General features: G+C 43.3%; 3 protein-coding genes across 7 annotated transcripts in view; 1 reads left to right on the forward strand and 2 right to left on the reverse strand.

Annotated features, from left to right (window-relative positions):
• Positions 1 to 196: 196 nt before the first annotated feature.
• ube2s (ubiquitin-conjugating enzyme E2S) lies at positions 197 to 7,099 on the reverse strand. Of its 2 annotated transcripts, none has more exons than XM_080769256.1 (4): positions 6,921 to 7,099; positions 5,546 to 5,693; positions 4,256 to 4,446; positions 197 to 2,426 (listed from the first exon to the last, which is right to left on the reverse strand). In XM_080769256.1, exons 1-4 carry the CDS (start codon positions 6,921 to 6,923, stop codon positions 2,079 to 2,081), a joined length of 690 nt encoding a protein of 229 aa, XP_080625382.1. In that variant the 5' UTR covers positions 6,924 to 7,099; the 3' UTR covers positions 197 to 2,078. The 2 variants fall into 2 exon arrangements, with proteins under 2 accessions (XP_080625382.1, XP_080625381.1); XM_080769255.1 differs by having other exon boundaries at positions 6,915 to 7,099.
• A 2,207-nt stretch (positions 7,100 to 9,306) lies between these two features.
• josd2 (Josephin domain containing 2) lies at positions 9,307 to 15,037 on the forward strand. Its single transcript, XM_080767980.1, has 5 exons — positions 9,307 to 9,513; positions 9,653 to 9,787; positions 10,984 to 11,109; positions 11,869 to 12,063; positions 12,817 to 15,037. The coding sequence occupies exons 2-5, from the start codon at positions 9,666 to 9,668 to the stop codon at positions 12,926 to 12,928; spliced, it is 555 nt and encodes a 184-aa protein (XP_080624106.1). The 5' UTR covers positions 9,307 to 9,513; positions 9,653 to 9,665; the 3' UTR covers positions 12,929 to 15,037.
• A 1,957-nt stretch (positions 15,038 to 16,994) lies between these two features.
• Positions 16,995 to 25,886, reverse strand: part of ttyh1 (tweety family member 1) — a 56,772-nt gene continuing 47,880 nt past the window's right edge. For 2 of the 4 annotated variants that reach the window (XM_080767505.1, XM_080767504.1), the window contains 3 exons: positions 25,071 to 25,210; positions 22,764 to 22,934; positions 16,995 to 18,231 (listed from right to left, as the gene is read on the reverse strand). In XM_080767505.1, coding sequence (XP_080623631.1) covers positions 18,213 to 18,231; positions 22,764 to 22,934; positions 25,071 to 25,210 — 330 coding nt within the window. In that variant the 3' untranslated portion in view covers positions 16,995 to 18,212. Of the gene's footprint in view, positions 18,232 to 20,071; positions 20,154 to 22,763; positions 22,935 to 25,070; positions 25,211 to 25,886 lie in introns of all 4 variants that reach the window. The other 2 variants (XM_080767506.1, XM_080767507.1) reach the window with 2 other exon arrangements.

Raw genomic sequence — 25,886 nt, forward strand, 5'->3', positions numbered from 1 at the left:
TTAAATGACCTCTAAAATGCTGGTCCTTTTGTACATTTGGTTTCTCTTTTGTTTTTTTTAGCTGGGGACAATTATTTATTTATTAATTTGTCAAATCAATGACAGCTTATATTATGAATTATATAAGACACAATCTAGTATGTGTAATACTAGCCTGGGGAGACGAAAATCAAAGGCAAATCATTTTGCATTTATCTTCCAATATTTCCTTTATTAATTTAAATAACTTAGAATGGACACAAAAATACCCATCCGCCCATCTGCACCATGACATGAGTTTCAGAGGCGCCTTTTCCAATCCAAGTAAAAGACAGCGCTTGAGTGTGTTTCCTTGGGAAATGTAGGCCCCAATATGCATTTTACAAACCAAGACGGAGAATCCGCCTCAGAAACCATGCCAGAACAAGTGCCATTAGGTGTGGAAGGAGATAAAACTTCTATCAAATATGCCAGAGGTCTTCCTATGGAGAATATTCTCTGTTCTGTGGCAGCCACAAAGCTGGTAGGAGAACTGGGCATTTGGACCGGTACACATACCACTTTGGAGGGAAGCAGAGAGAGAGAGAGAGAAAGGTGTAAACTACTCAAGGTAGCTTTGACAGATAATTTGAGACATGGTTTACTCCTTATAAAGGATGCACAATCTCGCAGCCTACCCTGTTCCCCTACAGCCACTCAAATCTAGATCTTCAATTACACACACACACACACACACACACCGAAAACAGCTGAATACAGACGTGTCAATTTAAAACCACTTTTGAAAATACTGGACAATGAGACAGACAATTTTATAAAAATGAAAAACAAAAAGGGGAAGGGGAAAAATAATCCAGGTAGGTATATGTCACACCACCACGGTGGACAACAAGAGGCGTTTTACACTTCACTGCCGTGGCATTCCGTATACCCTCTCCTTCAGTCAGCGGACAGTCATATGAAAACCCATTTAAAAGATGTTGCTCCCTTGTGTGTGCGCGCCGTGAAATGATTCTCATCTCTCGCACTCCAATGAAACAGTTCAATATACGTTGCGTCGTTGCATAATCCTACGATAAAAACGGTCCTCCCAAGCATTATTCCCTTGCGGCTAAACTCGCAAAACCTGATTTTTTCAGTCGAGGCAACTTGAACCCAAAACAAGAGATTATTATGGCTAAGTGTGGATTTCACACCGTGTGATCAAAGCTGAGCAGTACACAGTACCATCCCAGAAACACGAGGCTGTGTTGTTGATTAAAGATTTGACATTAAAGGGTGGGGGGGGACTTATATTTTGTTGCGCACCGGTGTTATACACTGAACATAGCGGATGCACAAGGTCTCAATGCTTTATGAGCCTATAGATCTGCCATTTGCAGTGCGAGACACGCAACAAAGTATAACTCGGGCTTAAGCCCACAGCTTAGCGGAGACAGCAAATACAGTTATGTCTCTGAAGGAGACAACAGACACTTTGTTTAGGGTAGAGATGCCAAAAACCCAGCTACAACTCATAAACAGGGATAGGACATCGAATACATTTGGTGGTAGTGTCATTTGTATGTTGGGGACGGGGGGGACGGGGGGGAACAAACTTAATTTAACCCATTTTGGGCAGGAACCCCTTTTGGAGTTTTGGTGTTAGCATTATGTTATGCTTTAGCTATTGAAAAATAGCAGATCTACAAGCTCATGTAGGCTTGTAGGTCTGCTATTTTTTATTTATTTTTAAATCGAAGAACGACTGACATAGAAAGACTGACTTTTTCAGAAAACTGTCAGGATTTAGAAGACATTTTTAGATTCTGATCTCAGGTCAAAATGGGTTACAAAAAAATAAAGAAGGAACAAACATCTTTGATCGTGACTTGAGGTGTGGCAACAATGTAGTGCCAAAGGGGATAGCTTAAACTGGTGATGAAAAGGGTGGGGGCAACGATGCAATGAGTACAAAAATGGAGCCTGGAGGGGGGGGGGGGGGGGATAGAAAGAGTCAGAAAAAGGGACCAAAAACATTGTGAACACACTTCAATATTTATATTTACACACGCTTCATACACACTCGCGCACGCACTGGAGAACCGAGGTCGAGGCCATTAGAGTCGCCTCAACGCCCGCTTTTTATCAGTCTTCTTTTTCCCCGCTACGTTACTGCTATTGCTGCTGCTGGTCGTCATGGTGCTGGCCGCGTTCGCTCCGTTGCCCAGGGCCGCCACGGGGGCCCCGCCGCCCGGTCCCCGCTTGGTGGGGTCACCCGCGTGCTTCTTGGGCTGCGGCCCGTCGCTGGGGTCCTGGGGGGCCCCGGAGGTCCCTCCCATGGCGTGGATCTCGGTCAGGAGGCGAGCGCGCGAGGCGTACTCGGCGTAGTCCTCCAGCAGCAGCCGCCCCGCCTCCTCGTTCAGCGCAGACTCCGGGTTGGGGTGAATGAGGAGACACTTGATTGTCTGTGGGGGGGGGTGGGCGTATAAGACAAAATGGTGACGTTAGATGAAATTAAAAAAAACATAAAAAGCTCAGTCGGTACTTCTGGTTAAAGGAGAATTCCGCCCTAGTCGTTTTTTATTGAATTGAATACAACTCAAGATAAAAAAAAGACTGCTTGTCCGGAATTCGCCTATAATATATATATATATATATATATATATATATATATATCTTGAGGAATAGAACATGGCGCCACTGCTCCACTGAACTCGATGGACGCCCACGATTTGATTCTACGATGCGCCACACTTTTCTAGGTTACCAACTGCACACAGCAAGTCAATACAGTCAGACATACTGAACAACAGATTTAATTTAAAATGATATTATATACAGCATCCAAATTAATTACCGGTATTCATTGATGTATCAATGGATTATAAAACCAATGTTATTTAATATTCATTTAATTATCTTATATACATAGGTGGTGCCAGAGCACCCTCTGGACAGCAATGTGCCCTTTTGAAGAATTGTTTGTTTTATTATTATATTATATATGTGATTATGTGTATATATATATATATATATATATATATATATATAATAATAATAAAATTGTACAGTATGTGGACCATGGTGACATTGATCAATTATTGATAAAAAGCTTCTAATATATTATTTATGCCCCAAAATCAATAAATCTCACACTATTAACCCATTCTGACCTGAGATCAGATTCTAAAAATGTCTTCTACATCTTGACAGTTTTCCATTCTGACCCGAGATCAGATTCTAAGACCTACAAGCTCGTAGCACGCCACTAGTCGCGCTATGAGCTTGTAGATCTGCTATTTTTAAATAGCTAAAGCATAACACCAAAACGGGTACACGCCACTGATCACAACATTCTATAATCAGTCTCTGTACACATGAGCACTGATGTTGCGTTCTCGAACTTGAGTTCATGTAACGCCCAACTAGCTCTGGTCCATAGCGCTAAGGAGAAGTCCTTACCGCAACGCATTGCTAAATCGTGGTTGTAATGTATACTGTATAGTGTATACATACACACACGCACACAGGCGTCAAATTAAAAGGGAAAAATCCCAAACAAATGCTGCCAGCCAGAACAACTTCAATGTGCCTTGGCAATGAACTCTCACTCTACTGGAGGGATGGAAGTTGGAAGTCTATTACATAAGATATTCCCTCGTTTGGCATTTGGATGTAACATGTCAGTCCATTCAAAACTATCAACTTTCTCCAGAATAGAAATGTTTCATCCTACGTAGGATGATTTGCAGTGACCTTGCTCTCTAAAGTGGGCACGGTCACTGCAATGCCAGAATATTGCGCCCCCCCCCGCAACAGACAACAGAGCCGAGCCAGAACCTCACTTAAGGGGTCAGGCTTTCAGACCTGTACCTTTCTCTCACCCACTTGTGGAAAATATAATTAAGGATGACTCATTTGGCTGCATCTTCTTCATCTCCATAGACCAGTGGCTTTGTTTTTGCACCACTGATGAACTCTCAAATGTATGTGTCTATGCAATGCAACCCTACTATAACATCTCTCTAACATTGTACCGTCGTTAACAGACGGTTTTGCACCGACAGCAACATCTCCTTAATCCACAAGCATCGAATGTGAACGTCCGACCCCAATTACCGATGTCTTTCAAGTTTCTAATACCGGTAGGTCAAAAGGCTGATGTCACTTTGGCACAACAGCCAGTTGAGCAGTCTGTGACTGAAGTTCCTGCCATCAATTCCCAAACAAACCGTGATATATAGTCTGTATAATCATACACACAAGGTCTCTGTAGAGTAGACAGATATATTACCAGTAAGACATGTCGGAGGCCGAGCTCTGCCTTCCAGTCCCTCTTGAGCACGTTGACGCAGATCTCTCCCTTGTGACCCACGTTGGGGTGAAAGATCTTGGTCAGGAAGTACCCCTTGGGCGGTACCGCGGGAAAGTCCTTCCCCAGGTGCAGACGCATTCGGAAAATGCCACCGGCGAAAGGAGTTCCCTCTGTCAAAGCATAAACAATTCATGGGCATCAACAGTATGTCACGCTTTATTAGTCCATTCGTGTTCTGTAGCGAACAGAGGCTTAAACAGTGAGTGATGGTGGCACGATTACAAAGTTCAGTTGCAGATCAATTTGTCATTGAATTGTGAATACAATTTTAATTTCAGTTTGATTTTTAAGTTTTGTAATCACAAATTGCACAGGTACACCGACATGACAAATAACTCAAATAAATGACCGACATATTTAATCATTTTATACTTTAAAAGAAAAAACACGTCATAAAGTGACATGTTGTAGATCTGCTATTTCTGGAAAATGTTTGAACATGGAAATGATTATGACTCAAATAATTGTGATTAGGCAATTATATAATAATTAAGAGTGGGACAGTAGTTCAAAACATTTAAATCGTAAGAAAATCATTTTTCTCAACCACATTCAACCTATTTTGAGCAGACCTCTTCAAAAGCAAATGTTTGCACAACACTGTTGTACGACTGACTGAGTATAAATCGCACTGCGCTCGTCCCACAGCTATGCCAGGAGCATCAGATGGCGAATTCAGGTCAGGCAGTCCTTCAAATATGCATCTTTAACACTTAACAGCTTGTAAACCAATCGATTATGAAAGTATGTACATTTGGCTGCCACAAAGCCACCTCACAGAAGAAACCGTCCCTATGTTAATGCACGTGCTGGTCAATGTTTTACAACACGTTTATTGCACATCATCATATCCCATCCACGGGTTGACCCCATTTTAAATGTTTGTTAAGGTTACATAAAGGCTTTTAACAATGAATGACATTGTTGTGATGTAAATTCATAACGCATCAAAATAGGTACATTAAAAAAGAAATATAGCTCACTGGGCAAAGGGTCTTGGGAAATATGGGACTAATAATTATTTTGTCCACGGACAGATATAATGTAGTTCCGTATTCCGTAACAAGTCTGCAGACATGCACACTTTGCACACTACACTTGGACAGTAACAATTTCTTTGCAAGAAATATTATTGAAATAAGAAGCCGTATTGTTGTTTTAAAGTCATTATTTTAGGATAGGCAAAATAACTAAATCTACATCGCTTACCCGGTCCCTCAATGGCTGTGTGCAGCTCAGTGATGTCTTCTTCACTGGGGTATATCTTGATGCCCTCAGGCGGGTCTGCTGCTAGGGCCGACACCTCTTTGTACACCAAGCGCAGGACCTGAGGGGGCAAGTTCTCCACATTGGAGTTCTAGAGGGGAAATGAAGAGAAAGAGTTTAAAAAGGTATCCTTTCATTCAGTTAAAAACACAAAAGCTCAAAGTCATAATCCATTCTTGCTAAGACGAGGAAGGGTACAGCCATAGTTATCTGTAGAGCTGCTGATCGATCAAAAATCATCATCATTTGGAAATATCTAATATAGATAATATAATATCTAACTAAAGAAGGCTTTACAAAAATACATAGGCCTATAAGTTGTATTTTGTTAAGGAAGAAGCAATTCCAGTTGTTCAGTTCAAAATCTAAATGTTTTGACAAATGTTTTAAAACCCCAATTATACTAGCTAGTTAGACACCTGTCTACTCTGTTTGACTAGTATGTGACTCAATACTTAATGCAAAACATAAACCCAAATACGTTGTAATGACTGATTGATTCATTGACCGATTTAAGTATTTAACAGTTTGCAGGAATTACAGTACATTTCAAGCACAACTCAATACAAAAACTGATAACTTTGAGTGGACGACACCATAAAGCGTTACACTGGCAGTCAGTAACCTCGCGTCACCAGGCTTTCCACAGGCAGTCAGGCAATTATATTGCCAGACAGAAATAAAATGTATCCATTTGTAATTCTGAGCAGTTACAAATGTATCCAAAGTTAACCATCAAGGTCCAATTGGTCACATAGGGTTATATTTGTGTGGTGTATAAGGGCTTTTTTCAGGCCAGTAGCAGTTTCGGCTAACAGTAGCTCTGTGGCCAGCGTCCATTAACATCAGCTAGAAAATTGCAATGTAGGCTAACGTTACGCCACCGTAATTGATCGCATATAACAAATAGCAGATAGCCGTGATGAGATGCTGACCATTAAATATATACATGTCCTTTCACACACTTCTTATCCACCAACATCAGAACAACATCACCAAAGGTTCATTCAACAACATCCCAGAAAATAGACAGACCCCCCACCCGATTAAGCAGAGCTAACTGCACCGCCGTTAGGCTATATTTATACACCGTCACTCTAGACTTCTGGACAACAAATTTAAACAAATTTAAAAGGGAAAGGTGTCGACGCGAGCCACGTCGACACTTGTTCCAGTTAAACGTGCCTTGTTTTCGTCGATCCACTGTATTAATTCAACAATAATTAGAACCCCCCTCCCCCCAACATCATCAGAGACAGGATAACAGCCAGTTAGCAACCTTAGCTAACCCGAGAAGAATCCCTAAACGTACACTTACCATGTCTTCTACTAGTGTGGATGTGTGTGTGTGCTGTTGTCAGTTGGGTTTTTCTAAATAATATCGAAGTGAATGTTGTTCGTGTTTATTTAGGTTTTTTGTTATACACTTATAAACTATTTTCCGTTGTGAATGCAGCGAAACTGAAGCTAGCAGCTATTATTACTGTTCCTCCTTTCTTCTCTTCGTTGACTTGACACAGGAACAAAAATAAGATCCTCGATTTAACCCAGCGGCCGAGGACCAATCGGCGTCTCGGCAATACGACACGTCACGGCGGGCGAACCAATCGGAGAGGAGGATTCTCCGTCTTCGCGTAGATGACAGATCTGTCAGCCAGTCACGGTGGGAGATATGTGCGATTCTGCCCGGCCATTGGTGCGTTTGAATAACTCACAGCCACCTATGTATACAAATTATATATATAATTCAAAACAAAACAAATTACAGATTTTATTTGTGTTGGACATTCATTTTATCATTTTATATTCATTTATCATTTGATATTCAATTGCTATTATTAAAAAAATAACTGCAAGCTTAATTTTGCTGATATGTATGATGTGAATGAATACACTACTTTCAGAAGTACAGTAATAATTGAAGCCCATGGAGATGCTTGAGTTGAAATGCTTTCATTATAACCAATAAAATAATATAAGGGTTGTTGGACCATCAGACAATCAGGCCTATTAGATGGCCTATTTGCCCTATTACAGTACATTGATCTGCTCTCTCCATATAAATAGTAAATAGCTGTATACATTCTTCAGGAGTTGGCCTCTTAATAATCCCTAGAATAAAATAAAATAAATGTGTTTTGTTTTGTTTTGTTTGTTTGTTTGTTTGTTTGTTTGTTTACTTATTGAGCCTCTCTGGCACTACTATAGATTAATGTGATGAATGAAATGTACATTATACTTAATACTACTCTGTCTAGTTTTTAACAAGCATTAAACAAGTGCAATGCTTTATTGTATTGAGTTGTGCTTGAAATGTACTGTAATTCTGCAAACTGTTAATAAATACAAATACTTCAATCAATCTCTGTCTGGACTGACTCACTGACTGACTGACTGACTGACTGACTGACTGACTGACTGACTGACTGATTGTATATTATCTATCTATCAACCAACAGCTAATTTGTTACAATTACGGTCACTTTACCAGCATGGACCGTTAGCTTATTTATTATTTTGTTTGTGTTGTTTTATGTAAATGCATAATGAAAGACGTCGGTTCGGTACAGTAACAGTTTTTAGCTCACTTCCCCGGTAAGGTTATCGGAGAAGCTCTCTTGCCACAATACCCAGGCTGAACAGTAGATGGCGCTGCAAGACGCTATATTTATAACAACAGAGGTAGTACCATAGAGTTATGTGCATTGCATGCATGGCATGCTAGAATTGTTGACCACCATTAGCATGGTTATATGGTGTAAGACAAAATATTTTTGTGCTTTTAAATCCAATCACATTCAGGAATACGTTAATTTACATTGTAGATTCTAGATTTTGCTTATCATTGTTGTACCAGTGCTGCACTGAGGATAAAACAGATCCCATGACCCGAGGGGATGGCCTGGCTGCAATTGGCTAGTTGGTTGTCAAAGAGATAACATAGCATTGTCTAAATTTGTAATAAAGTATTACTCTCCTACACAGCAAAAATACAGAGGCAGTATTTTGTTTAGAAAATATACTCCTAAACTCCTTTCTCTGAAAAATATTGGAATGGCTAATTTGACTATATACTCTAAGAAGCATCCTTTTAATTTTCACTAAACCAATTCTGGCCAATCACAACGTGGTACGTCCGCCTGGGCTATGGGGTCAGGGGTGTGTACTCTGACCGTGGCATGGGCGTGGCGGCCACACACAACAACAAAAACAGTGTTGCCATATCTGCTGATAGTAAGCGACTGGGCTTGTTTTTCCTGTAAAGTTGCTTGTAATTTGTAGTTGCGCGTTGCGGTTTTCTGTGCTTGTTTCCTAATGTCGATGTTTTAATAGCAGATCTACAAGCTCACATCGCGTTGCATCATTTAAAGGTAAAGAGCGAAGCTTTGGTACATTCGCTGGAGATTAGAACAGGCAAGCACCACAGGTTGTAGTTTGTCTTATTAATTGATGGATTGAAAATGATGGACCCTAAACAAGTTGAGTTGTGCTTGAAATGTATTGTAATTCTGCAAACTGTTAATAAATACTTCAATCAATCAATCAATCAAATTGGTGGATCAATAAGGACAGGTGACTTTGGATTTTGTTTTATTTGTACTTTTTAGACACTGGTTAGACCTGGTTGCTTGTTTCTCTCGCAAAACCTGGCAAGTTTGGCAACACAGAACAACAACAGCCCCACTTCCGGTGTGTAAATCTGCCTGTCTTTCAGAGGGAGAGAGTGCAGCTGCATCTTTTCAAAACACATCGCGTTGTCAGCAGCTTTAAAGACACTAGATTCATCTGGCTGCCCAGCGGGTGATTTCTTTTTCACGTTGTTTAGGAGTTGGAAGCGAGAGATTAGCCCTGAATCATAACAACAACAACACCGTTTTTATTCATTCACCCCGGGGATAGCTCCCACAACGGTAAGCAAATGGCTAGCAACAACTTTTTGCAGCTGTGAATTGAATTCACACATCGCTTGGTTTTAGTGTTTTTAGTCGTGGAAAACTGCTGCGGTACAATGTTTACTTGTGGTTGTTTGTTATGTGCGTGTCTCTATAGGTTCAGTACTACTATGAGCGAAGGGGAGGTGTTTCATGAGAAACAGAGACTGGAGCTGTGTGCCATCCATGCCTTGAACAACGTGCTGCAGGAGCGAGTGTTCACCAAGGAGACCGCCGATGACATCTGCAAACGGTGAGCTGGGGTCCGGGGACCCCCAGGGGTCCTTGAGGGAGTTCCAGGGGGGCCCCCAGCTAAATGACAGTTCGGATAGGAACCAAATTGGCCCTTATGGCTCTGTAACTCTGAGAGTATATACAAATGTACATTTGTACACTGAGTTAAATCAACATTGGTTTTGCAATATACATTGGGGGTCCCAGAGGTAGAAATGCATACCGGTATGCATGAACATATGTCATGTTACGCATGTCTGTCAAATGGATAAAACACAATAAAGCTTGAGAGCTCCATTGTGGTCTTTAAGGTACACACACACACGCACACAGTGGGATCTGTTTTACAGTCTTGCCAGTGACATTGTCGTGGTGGCCCGTTCTGATAATGATGACCAACTTTTAGGACATACAGCTATCTCACATTTACTAGAATGGGTCAGTGAGTGCAGGACAACACAATGGACAATAGACCAGATATCAGTCATCCAAATGCTTTCAGCAGAGACAGTCAAATGCTTACATACACAGCTGAGAAGAAGAGAAAATCAGTTCATTTCTAGATGAGTAATGGTGCAAGGTTTTTGTTGTTGTTAACACTCGAGTTTTGATCCACATATTCCCTGCTGGCTTAGGACCGATTTCTATCAGAGCCTTTCCCCTGCACTCTAGTCTAAATGCTCCCTCTCTCTCTCAACATGTGTAGTCTCTTAACCACCTTCAACCCATCATAAGTGATATATAACTGCTTGAACCCTAGCATCCCTATTCTGGGCCAAAAATAGCAGATCTACAAACTCAGAATCAGCAGCAGCGCAACGTGCTGTGAGATTATAGATCAGCTGGTTTTGGCGAAGAGATTTGGTGTAGATGGACAGAAAAAAGCAGTCCAGTTGCAACTCGGGCCCATTTCACTGAGACCCTTTTGTCCACCAAAATAACATTGGCTCTAGAACTGGTTTCGGTTCTTTATTTTTTAATGATGGTTATATATCACATCCGCATCTTCCAACCTGAATAGTGACACGCCCACTTTGGTTCCCCACTTCAGGGCAAGAAGAAGTCTTTTTTTTGTTGTTCCAAATCCATACCTTTTAGGGATCTGAACAAATGACTTTGGTCCAAAATCAGGCTGGGAAAAAGAACGGAGCTGGGAGGGGTGGAATGGAACCTTAGCATTGCTTCCTCTGATTCCTGTGATTGTGATCCTTGCAGGCTAGCTCCACAGTGTGTGGTGAATCCACACCGCTCCATGCTAGGAACGGGGAACTATGACGTGAACGTCATCATGGCGGCGTTGCAGAGCAGAGACCTGGCGGCGGTGTGGTGGGACAAGCGGAGGTGAGTCGTACTCTACACACACATGACGGGGCTGCCGGCGATAGTTTCACGACCTCCGGTGTGATGTCACAAGACCAGAGACGAAGAAGAGTTCTTTGGTTTAATCTTATGCTCTCAAGAGTTAAAGTATAATAGGTTAGCATAATAGGTCCTCACTAATAATCATGACAGCCTGGCTGTGTCTCATAGGACGGCAGTGGGCAGTTTAGAAACCGAACGATGGCTTCCATTATCTCATTGCAACTTTTCAGGACTAGAAAGAAGGGTTTGAAAACCACTGCTACAGAAGACTGGGGAAACTCCTAGCGGTGACCATGTTGCACAACTCAATCTATAAAACGTATCCCACGAGATCAGTCTGGACTTTGGCCCGTAAGGGACTGGCATAGTCGAGGGGGTAGTATTTGACAAACTCGTTCAGCCAATCAGCATGACAAAACAGATGACGCTAGTATCACCGGCAGGCAGTCTGTGTTCACGTCACCAACCTACATGGACCAATCGTTTTGCTTTCCACTGTGGCACGGAACGGACCGTTACAACACTGTCCCTGATTGGCCGGTCATTTCGTGATTTATAATGCTGGTGATATCGTGGCATACGATCCCACTTGATAAGTCTGGCAATGAATAATTTAGCTAGGAAGAGAGTATAAATAAAATAATCGACTAAGAAAGTCTTTGATGGGTTATTTGACTGAGTGGCAGTGTTGGATGTTAACCCGCCAGACTGTCTCTCTGCCTTGTGTTTGCCATCCAGGACCGTGCAGAGCCTCTGCATGTCCAAGGTCCATGGCTTCATACTCAACGTTCCGTCACGTGTGTCGCTGGGGATCGTGTCCCTCCCGCTACGGCGACGCCACTGGCTGGCGGTGCGACAGGTTAATGGGCAGTACTACAACCTGGACTCCAAACTAAAGAATCCCGTGAACATCGGAGGAGAAGCGGATCTACGGTAAGAACTCGACACGTTGAAAACGCTCTTATGTCCACCACTGTTTTATTTCAACAAAGAAATCAACTTATCTCTCTAGCTTCCCACTTAAACCGTGTTTTTCCAAAGTAAGAATCAAGGAACTGTCGATGGGGAGAAACGGTGACATGCAATGACACGTTTGATGTGATTTGTGGCGATTTATGGAATTGTCAGTTTGACACTATTATGCTTAATTGAATTATTTTTCCCTCCGCACCAAAACGTTTTCAAAAAGAGCCAAGCTACAAGCTCATCGCATTGCAATGTGTTGTGACTTGTGACCCTGTAGATTGGACACTTTTGCAGAATGTTCTCGCCTTAGTAGAGATGCTATAGGGTGACAGAAGTGAGCAAATAAAATGCCCTAGAAGAGCAAGTGTGTGTGTGTGTGTGTGTGTGTGTGTGTGTGTGTGTGTGTGTGTGTGTGTTCAAACTGCTGCTAGAGCTAGAGCAGGCTGTGGTGCGATGTATGGCCCGTCTCTCATAGTGAGTCATCCCATATGGGTCGGTCGTCACATGAGGCTTACCTCACACACACACTTGTTCTGTTTGCTACTGCTGTAGTTAGTAGTCACGTATAGGCCAGTGGTTCTCAAACGTTTAGCGAGCAGCTACAAACGCAAACACCTTTTCGCCCTCCTCCCAGTAATTTACACAGCGGTTTGTCAAAATGACATATTCTGTGGAATTTGGATAAGTATGTGTTTGTGAGTTCCTCTCTCTCTCTTTCAGTGCGTTCCTGGGCGAGCAGCTTTCCCAGGACGTAGCAGAGATGCTGCTAGTCGTTCCACGTGACGTAGAAGAGGACGGTTCATGGCTGAACTCGGACGACACCCGGAAATGATTTTCTTGTTTTCTCCTTTTTTTATTTTTTTTGGTTTGGAACAATGACATTACCGGTACATGGTGTGGGACATAAACCTCCTACTCTGGGAGACAAAACAAAACAAACGCAAGACAAAACAATGCCTTTTTTGTTTCCTTTTCTTTTTTAACAAAATGCTTCTTGACAAATTCCTCAGGGAATGCACTATAACTACAATATTGACACGCTGCACTCACCAGTAAATATACCACACACACACACACACACACACACACACACACACACACACACACACACACACAAAAGTTCCAAAGAGAATTGAAGACGGGTTTTCTTTTTTTTCCCCTCTCGAAATGAAGGATGGCTTTGATTGTACCATGGTAGCTGATTCACTTTATTTTTGCTCCGAGATGACACGTGTCTGTGTCTCTCTCTGTGCACTGGCCTTCTTTCACCTCTTTGAAGACATTTCAAACTAATTTTTCATGCATGAAACATAATCCATTTGGTGCCAGCCTGCTCTTAACCTTACTGATACACATAGAGTCCCGAACGTGCAGCGACACTCACGCTTCAGCCACGTTTTGAGTAGAACGGTCAAAGTACAGTAGGCCAAATAAGCAAAAAAAACACTTTACAAATCCGATAAATATGAAACATGCCAGCCTACAGGGTCTTTGCGAGGGTAGAGCTTTGGCTTGCATATTAAGTGTTTCATTTTTTTTTAAGCGGATTTACTTAAAATAACCTACCCAAATTAAGTCAGTGGAGAACTCATTAAATCGGCACCTTTACTGCAGTTGTGGCAGATTGACAGGCATCTTCCACAGTGCCGAGCTGCTTGTCAAAGCCTGGACACTTGGACTGTCAGTCAGTGACAGACGTCAGTGACCAGTATCCCCCCAGGGGTCTATACTGGAACACGGCCTTCATCAAATGCCTTTGTGGAAAATAGCCAATTTGACAAGTGTGTAGATTTGTTTTAGGCAACGGTTGAATTATCCTAAGACGTTCGATTTAAGGAATTTGTTGGGTTATCTTATCAGACTTCTGGCATTCATAGGGTCTGACTTTTGCGCCGAGCGCCCAAATTCTATTGTACAGTACATGCGAGTTGATAACTTATAAGGTTTTAGTGGCACATGAACACACACTCTTCTTTACTTACCTTTTTTTTCTGTTCATCTATGCACTACAGAGGCAGACTGCTTTTAGGACTGGTTGTCTTCCCGATGGTCTATGCACACAGGTACTAATGTAAGCACTGGCTGCTGGATATGTTAATTCCTGTTATGTTTAATTTGTCTGTCACACCCCCCCGAGCGGGTGCATTTCTCGGCGGCATCAGTCCGACTCCGACACCCTACCCCAAACCCTAACCCCACAGGAAAGTCATGGCTGATTGTCAGGAGCTACGGGTGAGTTTTAACCAGAGACGCTGACACCCTAACCCCAAACCTCACAAGGAAGCCACGGCTGATTTTAACCGGCAACGCATGTCTCGGTAGTTGGGCCGAACGGACCGGCACTGCCGCGGTCATAATCCCCCCCACCTTCCCCGGCAGGTGCCGCCCCCTCCCCTCCCCCCCCCGGCTGATTGCCACTGCCGGAGAATGCACTGGCTCCTTCTGCCTATTAATCTATGCATATCTAATTGAACATTGGGAGCATTGTCTTATCGTTACGGTCGGGAGGAAACCTTACTTTTCAGGAAGTGGACAAAATGTGTTCCGAATGGATCCAACGTAGTTAGCACTTAGTCACACAAGCTCTTAATACTTTTTGATTGGTTCGATATTTATATAAAGAAAAAAAAAACGTTCTCTTTAAAGATTTATTTAAAAAAAAGTAGCAAAAACATCTACACGCTCACACAACCCATCGCAATGCGGTGCATTGTGAGATGGTAGATACATAAACATTTGTCATACGATGAGTTGGGGAAATATTAATTTTATGAATAAAGCAAAGATGGAGTTGAGGTTTCTGACTGACTGGGACGTTATGTCGCAGACGACGGAAATGCACCTAAGGACTGGATGTTTCGTCGTGATACTGAAAACATATTTATATTAAAGGTTTGATCTGTTGTTTTAAATGGGTTATTACATTGATTAAAGTTCTCAGTCACCACCACAACCGAATTCAGTCATTTGGAATCCATAGAATGTACTCTTATGGAAGTCTGTTGTAACGGAGCCATATAAGCTCACAACACGTTGCGCTGTGACCTTATGTCTTATTTTTGTTTAGTAATGAAAGAGTATTTGAAGTGGTTAAACTAGCAATAATAATAATGCCTATTCAGAAGCATCTTCCATTAACACGAATGGTCTCGGATATAAAAGCAAAAGGTAAAAGCCTCAATCTGTGATCTCTTCAACTGGTTGTTGGCTGTACTGTATGTAGTACAGCAGTGATACTCAACCTCAGGCCCGCGGGCCACATCAGGCCCGCGGGACCATTATGACTGGCCCACCAATGAAAATCTAAAAAAAAAAGAAGAAAAAAAAATCTGGAAAATGAAATAAAAATAAATAAATCTGAATGAAGTTATCTTTAATTACATTATTATTATAAGTAATACTATTAGAGTTGTACTATTACTCGAACGAAAATAAAAGCTTGGGGGGGGGGGGAGATGCAATGCAAATGAAAGACATATACTGTGTATCCCTATTCCCTGACATAATTTTATAGCTAAACGGACAGAATTCTATTTTATTTGAATGATGAAACCCAGCTGCCATTAATAGTTGGAAATGGAAATGGAAATTGCGGAAATTGTAATTGCGGAAATGGTGGAAATGGAAATTGCGGAAATTGCGGAAATGGTGGAAATGGAAATTGCGGAAATTGCGGAAATGGAAATTGAGGAAATTGCGGAAATGGTAATTGCGGAAATTGCAGAAATTGCTCTTCACTTATAGCTATCTATTTTCAGGTAGATTGTTTTATTTTACTCAGTCAGCCATATCACTACTCATTTTTTTTCATGAAAAAGGTCATAGCTGGGTAATCTATTTTCAGGCAAATTGTGTTTATTGTATTTTATTTTACTCAGCCATAACAATTTATTTTCTGTTAACCAACTTGCTGGCTGGCAGGCAGACAGGCAGACAGACAGACAGCTACTCATGGAGAATTGGACAGGCAGGCAGTCAGACAGCTACTCATAGACAGGCAGACAGACAGCTACTCATGGAGAATTGGACAGGCAGGCAGACAGCTACTCATGGACAATTGGACAGGCAGGAAGGCAGACAGCTACTCATAGACAGACAGACAGCTACTCATGGACAATTGGACAGGCAGGAAGGCAGACAGCTACTCATAGACAGACAGACAGCTACTCATAGACAATTGGGCAGGCAGACAGCTACTCACAGACAGACAGACAGCTACTCATGGACAATTGGACAGGCAGGAAGGCAGACAGCTACTCATAGACAGGCAGACAGCTACTCATGGACAATTAGGCAGGCAGGCAGACAGCTACTCATAGACAGGCAGACAGACAGCTACTCATGGACAATTAGGCAGGCAGGCAGACAGCTACTCAGACAGGCAGCTACTCATGGACAATTGGACAGGCAGGCAGGCAGACAGACAGCTACTCATAGACAGGCAGGCAGACCGCTTGCACATTGTACTTTGATACATTTTGCGAAAATAAAGCAATTGAAAGAGAGAAGTTATCAAGTATCATTAATGTCGTCATTTTATCTACTGGCCCCTGGCCCCTTGCCATTTTTGTAATGTGGCCCACAGGTAAATCTATTTGAGTATCCCTGTAGTACAGCAAGAACATATTGGGTTTAGAATTGTTAATAGTAATACCTAAAACATTTGACGTGATTGGGAGTGCATGGGACACAATGCTTACAGTGTGCTCCTTTAAAAGAAAATCACAGATCGGGACTTGTCCTGAAAAAATGGTTATATGGTCATTTTATTAAGCCTTTATTCCATGGGTTATTTCTAGCCAGGTTATTATTACATTGGAGAGTTTGGCAGAGTGCAGGAATGAAGAGGACCAGTCCATCGTTGTTGAGGTTATCGTAGTTATCTTTTATTTATATTAGACTCTTGAAGTGTAAAAGGATGCCATTCAAAAGGAGCATTGATATAATACCTTACAAACTCAATTTCAGGGTTACCAAGGTCAGTAGGCAAGGAGGGGGGGGGGGGGGGGGATTCAATGAAATCTCCGACATACCAGTACCATATATACACAAAAAGAACAGCCTATAGAGATCCCAGAAACCCACTGCTATACATAGTTATTATTGCTAGTTACGGCAGGGCTACTGCAGCACCAGTAGCAGGAAGTCTATTGCTACAGTATGTACCTGCTGTCAGTCGCATGGGAATTGTAGTTCTCCACTCTCCAAGACCCGACGGGGGGGGGAAATTGTAGTCCCTCTGTTTGGCCTTCATTAGGGGCTTAATTAACAGCCCTCGAGTATTTTATTTTAAGAGCAATGGTTTATTCAGGTATTATATAGACAGTGAAATGTACAGTAGAATACTATCAGAAGATATAATATCAGAAGGTAATACAAGGGAAATACAGAATTGCCACCTATAAAAAGTAAAAAAACAAAACATTTGAATACCAAGTGAGGGAGCTGCATAACCCATTCAGAGAAAGAAAAAAAGTGTCTTGTTGCTACGTCGTGCCAGTGTTTTTTTTCTACAACAATAGGTTTTTTTTCCTTTTTTTTCAATATAAAAACTCGAAAATAAATTGGTGATACCGATACATTTAAGAATATAAAACTACAACGCAGTAACGTCAATACCATTTTTGGCTCGCCTCACAGTTAAAACACAGACTTTTTTTTGGACAGATAAAAGTGGAACAAAAGGGGGATTCTTTGACGTACTGAACTTGGTGCATAACCTTTTTTTTGCATAACCACACCCGACCCTTATATATGTGCCATGATAGTCGAACGTGAGTCCCCGTAACGCTGTTCTCGCTTAAGATTCTTTTTAAGTGCTTCTAATCACAAATTCACAATTGTCAATGGTACTGACGTTACACGCCTTGATTTCACACCTAGCATTCAGTTTTTTTTTCTTCTTTTTATATTAGTTTATTCTTTTCTCCTCTTCTTTCCATCTCAGTAAAGTGTCCGTTCGTAAGAAAATTTAACTCTTTTGTTTTTTTTCTCTTCCTCTCCTACTACGTTTTTTTTAATTCGTTTTTTTTTCCTAACAAAAAATAATCAACGTGAATACAGGTTCCTTGAATGGGAGGGGTTGGGGGGGTGCGGTTGACTTCCCCCGTAACCAGTCAGCATGCTGGGAGAGTACTGTATTTTTCACAAAACCACCACGTGATTTTGCCCAACGGGACACAGTGACGGAGGTCCAAAGAAGGTGGTGTGGTGGCAGACAGAAAAGAACGGGGGGGAAAAAAAATAAGACAAGAAGATACCAGTTATTCAGCCAAGTCACAAAGATCAACATAATATTGGAACGTATTAATAATACTTCTTCTTCTTAGATGCTGGTCACTATCTTGGACTTCATCCAAGATTGCATGCATTAAATTAGTCATTACCACTGTGGTTCTGATACAGTGAGTGAGTATGCGGTATGTTGTTGAGTGGCGTCTGCCAGGTGGTCTACAATATTGGTTCCCCTCCATTATCGCCTCTCTAGTTACGTCTACAGTCTACACCAAATATCTTCTGTGAAAATAGGCAATCTAACAAGCTCACGACGCATCGCAAAGTGACACGTCGTGAGTTCGTATGGATCCACCACGAGCCACTTGGAGATAACCGAGGGTATACGCTTGTGTTAATGACAGTTAATGGTGCGCTCATCATGCCACATGAGAAATGCATCTTTTCGTGTCATTGTCAAAGTATTTGTATACTCTGTGCAGTGGCAATAAATGGAATCTAATCCCCTTATCAAGAGCGCTCACGTGTTTGAGGTTGGAAAACAAACCAGACACCTGTAAGAAACCCGTAAGTCTGTCTTTGAAAGCCTGTTCTTTCTCGTTCAAACCTTTCACTACTAACTATCGGCATGTGGCTACTCTAATTTACATGGTTTAAACTAAAGTATACCATTACATTTTAGTTGGTCAACCGTGAGCAGATGAAGAAATAGTGATGACACCAGAAGAAAAAAAAATTGGCCGGCCTACACAGGGTCTTTGCGAGGTTGGAGCTTTAGCCTCCATGTTAACTTTTGTTTTGAGGTAATTTATGGTTTCATGGGTTTAAAATGGGCATTGTACACTAAGGGAAGGGTTAGGGTTAGTTCAAATAGCCGATCTACAAGCTCTCAATGTTCGATTTAAAAATGTTTTTTTTTTTTAAATAGCAAAATATGGCTAATAAGTTTATGCATAAGGGGTAAGGCGGCGTGCATGATAGGACCCTAAGGCCCCGTACACACTATTGACACGAAACCGCTCTCTCTGTTCCAGGGGGGGGGGGAGGGGGGAGGGGGAGGGGGGGATCTTCAGCGGATTCCGTCGTTCTTCCGGGTTCTTGGAAACGCCCCCCCCCCCCCCCCCCCCAGCCACTGCGTTTAGTTTTGACTGAGGTTAAGGTTTAGGTATAGTTTACCGAGGTTAGGTTTAGGTATAGTTTTACTGAGGTTAAGTAAGGGTCAGGGTTAGGTTTAGGTATTTTCTACTGAGGTTAAGGTTATAGGGTTAGGTTTAGGTATAGTTTTTACTGAGGTTAAGTAAGGGTTAGGGTTAGGTTTAGGTATAGTTTTACTGAGGTTAAGTAAGGGTTAGGGTTGTTAGGTTTAGGTATTTTCTACTGAGGTTAAGGTTAGGGTTAGGTTTAGGTATAGTTTTTACTGAGGTTAAGTAAGGGTTAGGGTTAGGTTTAGGTATAGTTTCACTGAGGTTACGGTTAGGGTCAGTCACAGCGCACCCTCTACGACACTCTGTACTCAACCCGCTGAAGGAACCATGCTCGCTTGCAGAACACATGCAGCCATAGAGCAGAGCTGCTCTGTGAAACCCATGGACTCCCATTGAAAATGAATTGCGAGCTGCTCTGCCCCGCCCCCCCCTCCCCCCGGAACAGAGAGAGAGAGAGAGCGATTTGGTTTTAATAGTGTGTACGGGACCCTAACAGCAATGAGAGATGGTTATGTGACAAGTACAGAGGAACTCACAGAAGGGGGTGGGGACTGTCTGTCAGTCAAGGGCAGGCTCTCATAGCCAGGGTTGCCATTGGAGGAAACGTTTGGAGGAGTCCTGCATAGAGACAGAGAGAGATAAAGGACAGAGAGACGGAAGAGGGGGAATGGAGGAATGGAACGAGGACAAAAACAGGGCGGGGGGGAAAACGGGGTGAGACACGTCGAGAAAGACATAGGGTTGAGAGAGAGGGGGGGGGGGGAGTGGTGGGCGGACGGACGGGAGGCCGAGGAAAGGTGAGAAGAGAAAGGAAGGAAAGAAGTGATTAGAGAAGTGATGCGGAGTGATATATATATGTATGTACAGAGCTGAACGGATATATATATATATACAGTCATCTGCAGATGCACGTTAAAGTCAGGACTGCAACTCAACTCACCAAATTCCATTTTGGAATGATACTTTTTTTCCCTTCTCAATCAGTCTAATTATACCTTGCATGCGAAAGCACAGCAAGCACGTGAACGACGATGCCAAGCCATTCCATTTAAGACGGAGCTGACTGTATAGTTGTGGCGTTGGTTTGATTTCAAGACTTTGTGCCGTTAGCTTTGGTCAGTATCTCTGTATAATGATGACGGATGTGCAGGGAGCAGTCAGGGTGTTAAATATCCGCGAGTTAGGCTTAATTCCCAGAGCAGTGGTTCTCAAAAACGTCTTTATTTCACTCCCGCGACTCTGAGCGCACACAATACGAACGGAACCAAATGGACCTGTTAAAGTGTCCATTTGGTTCCATTTGTACGTCCATTCGGAACCCCCCCCCCCCCCCCTCTTTGAGAAGCACTGTCCTAGACGTCCTAGTGTTAGCTATAGACTCAGTATAAGTCCAAGGAGAGACGGCTAGGGGGGGAAAGAGTTTCAGAAGTGTGTGTGGAGGACGGTGTGAAGATGTGGAAGCCAATGTGAGGAAAGCAAAATGAAATGAGGTAGAGGGGTGGGGTGGGGGGGGGGGGAGTGGGAGTGGGAGTGGGAGGGAAGAAGCCAAAAGCAAAGCAGAGAAACCAGCCAATGGCTATAATATAAAAGGAAGAGCAGAGACCGAACAGACAGGAAGCGGAGACGACGAGTCCAGAGGAACAACAACCCCGGGAGAGATTCTTGATCACACGCATGACGACATGACGACAAAGGACTTTGGAGGAGGACGACGCCACGGACGGTGCAGAATGATGACCAGATGAAGAGTGATGATGATGATGATGATGATGGAGGTGGCCCGGACGGACGGACGGGCGGGCGGGCGGAGGGGTGGGGCAAAGCGACAACCTGAGCCTCACATCGCCGAGAGAGGAGGGGAGGAGGGAGGGAGAGGGGGGGGGGGGGGGGTTTAACGAGCGCGACCTCGTTGTCAACGACGCCTCCCCGGGCCACACCCCCACAGTAGCAGTAGGTCGTGGTGGTCGCAGTCAGTCGCTCTACTACCGTCGAGGGGGTCAATCGAAACGTCGAAAAACCCGGGAATCTGTGGGCAAAACGATTTCGAAGGAGGAAGGGAGTCGGGGGTCGGGGGGGGTTGGTTTGGGAGGGGGGGGGGGAGGGGGTGGTTGGGGATGGCTATACGTACGTCGTCTGTCTTGGAAAATCGCTCGACAGACGGACCCATAGACAGACACACAGACAGACAGACCTCGGGTGATTTGTGTGTCTGTTCTCCTCCCCCTTGCCTATATATATATATATATATACGCTGCTGTCCACGTCGACCTGTCTGTGTGTCTGTCTGCGTTGCGTGTGCTTATGATGACCCTGTCTGCGTTGCATGTCTGCGTTGCGTGTGCTTATGTTATGACCCTGTCTGCGTTGCGTGTGCTTATGTTATGACCCTGTCTGCGTTGTGCATGTGCTTGACCTTGACCCTATATGGCAGCTCGCCGGCGTTTTTCTGGTCTGTCCCTGCCCGCATTGTATATACGTGTAAAAGTAAGAGTGCAGTATCAGTATATGTAGTCCTAGTTATACCCCTCCATTATCGGACCTTATGCCTACACTGACCTCTCTGATACTTACTGAGGGTGGGCGGGGGGGGGAGGGTGGGCGGGGGGGGGTGTGTGAGGCTATGTTCAAAACCTTGTCGTGTTTGTTTCCCTCAATGCTGACGCCACGTGTTGTGTACTATGTTCTGTCAGGCTAACGTGTTAGCGCCGACTATTATGTAATTAATTTCCTTATTGGCTAAAGCTCAGGAGGTAGTCATACTGCATGCTGTTCCTAACCCTAAGCCCTGCTCTGCTGGGGGGAGGGGGGGGTCTATTATAGATACTTCGCTTTAGCTAACTGAGCTGTTCCGTCTCCGAAAGCAGGGAGACCGAAATATATTAGGCTTCAGGACCATTGTTAGTCCTCCTAAATGTTGCTAATATACTATATATTAGGCTTCAGGACCATTGTTAGTCCTCCTAAATGTTGTCTAATAAGTTAGTCCTTCATCAGGACGGATGGAGGTCCCGTTGAAGGTCCCGACGGTGTGTGTGGGGCCTCGTCCTTGTCATTCAGACTATTATGCACTTTATCCTACGCACCTGTCACCAATTAACCGTTCGAGGTGTGTGCATCTGCCCCTTTTTCTCTGAATAGTCCTATCTGTAACCTCTGGGTGGCGGGGGGGGGGGGGGGTGCACTCTGCCTGTCTGCGTGTCTGTCTGCGTGTCTGTCTGTGTTACTCACGGGAGCGGCGGCGCACTAGAAAAGGGGGGTGTCCAGCCGGCCGCCGGGTAATTATAGAAGGGGGGCGCGGCCCCTCGCTGAGAGCCCGAGGTTCCCGTCTGTCTACGTGCCTGATGGGTGGTGAAGGGGTCCTCGCTCTCGCTGTCCGAGTCTTCGTACTCCTCCGAATCACTGTCGACGACGCCGACACCGCCGCCGACGACACGTGGAGAGAGAGAGAGGGAGAGAGAGAGGGAGAGAGATGTGTGCTGTGTGAGCAGAGGAATAGTATAGTCGCCATGTTTACATACAGCTCTGCAGTGAAGCGATGCCGTTTTGCTCCCTGCAGCAAAGTCACTTTATACTATATAGAGCACAGTAATGCAAATTAAATCACACCCGTGTGAACTGAGTGGTGCAACTCCCCCCCTCCTCTCTCTCTCTCTCTCTCTCTCTCTCTCTCTCATTAGCAGGCAACAGTGCAGCACTATCTCTCTCTCTGTTTCTGGCAAACAGCGCCCCTACTGGTGCTAATAGTCATTCTGGTGCTCATGGCCACATACATAGGCGAACACATAGGTGAACACGGACATTGCTGTTCCTTGGAGTGAAGTTTTTTTCACCACTCAAAAAAAGACCCTCACATTGCTAGGAAAACTTTAGCCTATACTTCCCACAAAGTTGATTGAGGAAAATCCACCTATCTGTTCTCAAACACTTTAACCCATTTTTCAGGATGGGAGCGCTTTTTGGTGTTTTAAAGCATTATGATATACTTTACGGTTGAAAAATAGCAGATCTACAAGCAGATCTAATAGCAGATCTACAAGCTCATAGCGCGGCACCGAGTGCCGCGCTATGAGCTTGTAGATCTGCTATTTTTGAAATTTGAATTATATTATTTCACAGGGAACGTATTTAACTCATATCTTTGCTTCTGGGGGGTCCCTGCTGGAACAACATATTTTCAGATGGGGGTCCGCGGCCACATACAGATATGATTCTGTGGGTGCTCGACATGAAAACCCTTCGAGCACCACTGATATAGAAACAGGTTTTTTTTCAGAAAACTGACATGATTTAGAAGCCATTTGTGGAATCTGTTGACGCTAGTATGTCGCAGGGAAAATAGGGCTTAAGTACTTAATTAACTCTTCATGGAAGCCTACTGCTGCCCTGAAGAGTTTCTACTGTTTGCTAGCACACACACACACACACACACACACACGCACGCACACACGCACGTCGCACACACACCCAATACCCGCAAGACATCTTGCTGACTCATCCACTGCAGGCATGCCACATAGATTAGACACACAAGCCCACTTGTAAAGTCATAGGTTTGTGTTCGTAGACTTCGTACTAGTAGGGCCATTGTTGACATATAATGTCATGTATCAGATTCAATCATAAGTGATATTTCTTTGTAAAAAAAATAAGTGTTAAATCTATTACTGTATACTCATTGTAATCATTGCTAAGAGTGTTTTTCTTTGTTCAGTAACAGCTGGGGTCTCCCTCCCTGTCTCTCAAGCTCTTTAAGTAATCACAAAATACGTGTTCTGGTCGGGATACCAATTTTATCCAATCAGGAGAGAGAGAGAGAGATCACACCGATCAAGGGAGAGAACTCATACAAGATATACCGTATAGATAATTTGCACATCATTTCTCTTTTATTGATGTTACCTTTTTTGTATTTTTTTATTGTGCGAATAATTTTTTTACTAAAAACTAAACTAAACTACTGGAAGTGATAAAAAAAACCAGACTGAATTGAAGTTGGAACACTATAATCAAACACCCCTGTTAATGGACAAACTTCAAAAGAATGACATATTACACCGAAAAATAGCAAAAATATCTGATCCACTACTTTTTTTTAAATCAATTATATATATATATTTTGACAATAAATTGCCTATAATGATATACCCTGCATATACCGAGATATATGGATGCAGAATTCACCGCAGCGGTATACAACGCCATTCACAGAGACAGATTAAAACAAATCATATCCCGTTCTTGATCTCTCTTAAGCTTTTGCTGCCTTTAAGCAGCGATTTGCGAAACCGTGGAAAAACATTAAACTGCTCTAAAAAAAAACCTCTAACAAACACAGCCTTCAACCCGCGTGTTTGTTAAGAGTTTTTTATTTCTTGGAAATAATACGCAAAAATATACAATAACTCAAAAATCACCCCATATTTAGTAAAACAGGCATCATTACACGTTTTCATTGAAGACTGACTGCACTATATTGCGCACGTGCGCGCACACACACACACACACACACACACACACACACACACACACACAGACCTGGGGAAACTCCTCCAGGCACCGGGCAGGGAGCAGAGGATGGCGGTGAAGGCCAGGGCCGACAGGAAGGAGTACAGGGAGAGGTAGAGCAGCCCCTCCATTCCATCGTAGCACAGGCCTTTCAACGAGTCGATGTAGTCCTGGGAGCGAGAGGTGGATGAATTAGGAAAGGGACGCCATCATCACACTTTACAGTTAAAACTGTTGATGACGACTGCCCTGCCCCGGCCCCCGTCCAGACCATGGATGCAGTTTTTACTATGACTGTGGTGTCATACCTGAAGGCAGCATTCAGGAGAACTGCCTTTTTTCTGAACTCTCCTGAACTTGAAACAATTTGTTGTACGCCGCCGCGTCTTGCAGTAGCTAAAGAGTGCGGGCGGGGTCGCGCCCCGAAAACAGCTGATCTACAAGCTCTCAACGCGTTGTTGCGCTGCGGGCGCCGCACGCTGAGAGCTTGTAGATTTGCTACTTTCACTTTTTATTTTTCACCCCCAAAAAAAGTGCTCATAGCTCATAGCTATACGAGCTTGTAGGTCTGCTATTTTTGAAAAATCGTGAAAATGTGGCACAGATCTTTGAATATATATTCATATTTTAACTCAAATCTTAACTTCTGGGGGGGGGGGGGGGGGGGGTTTCCTGGAACAACATATTTTCAGATGGGGGTCGGCAGCCAATTACATATAATCGTGGGGGTCCTTGACATGAAAATGTTGGAGAACGACTGACATGGAAACATGAGGGTTTTTCAGAAAACTGTCAGGATTTAGAAGTCATTTGTAGAATCGTTCCCAGGTCAAAATGGGTTAAGTG

The sequence above is a fragment of the Protomyctophum bolini genome (genome assembly GCF_963924005.1).
Source record: "Protomyctophum bolini genome assembly, chromosome: 7".
Classification (NCBI taxonomy): domain Eukaryota; kingdom Metazoa; phylum Chordata; class Actinopteri; order Myctophiformes; family Myctophidae; genus Protomyctophum; species Protomyctophum bolini.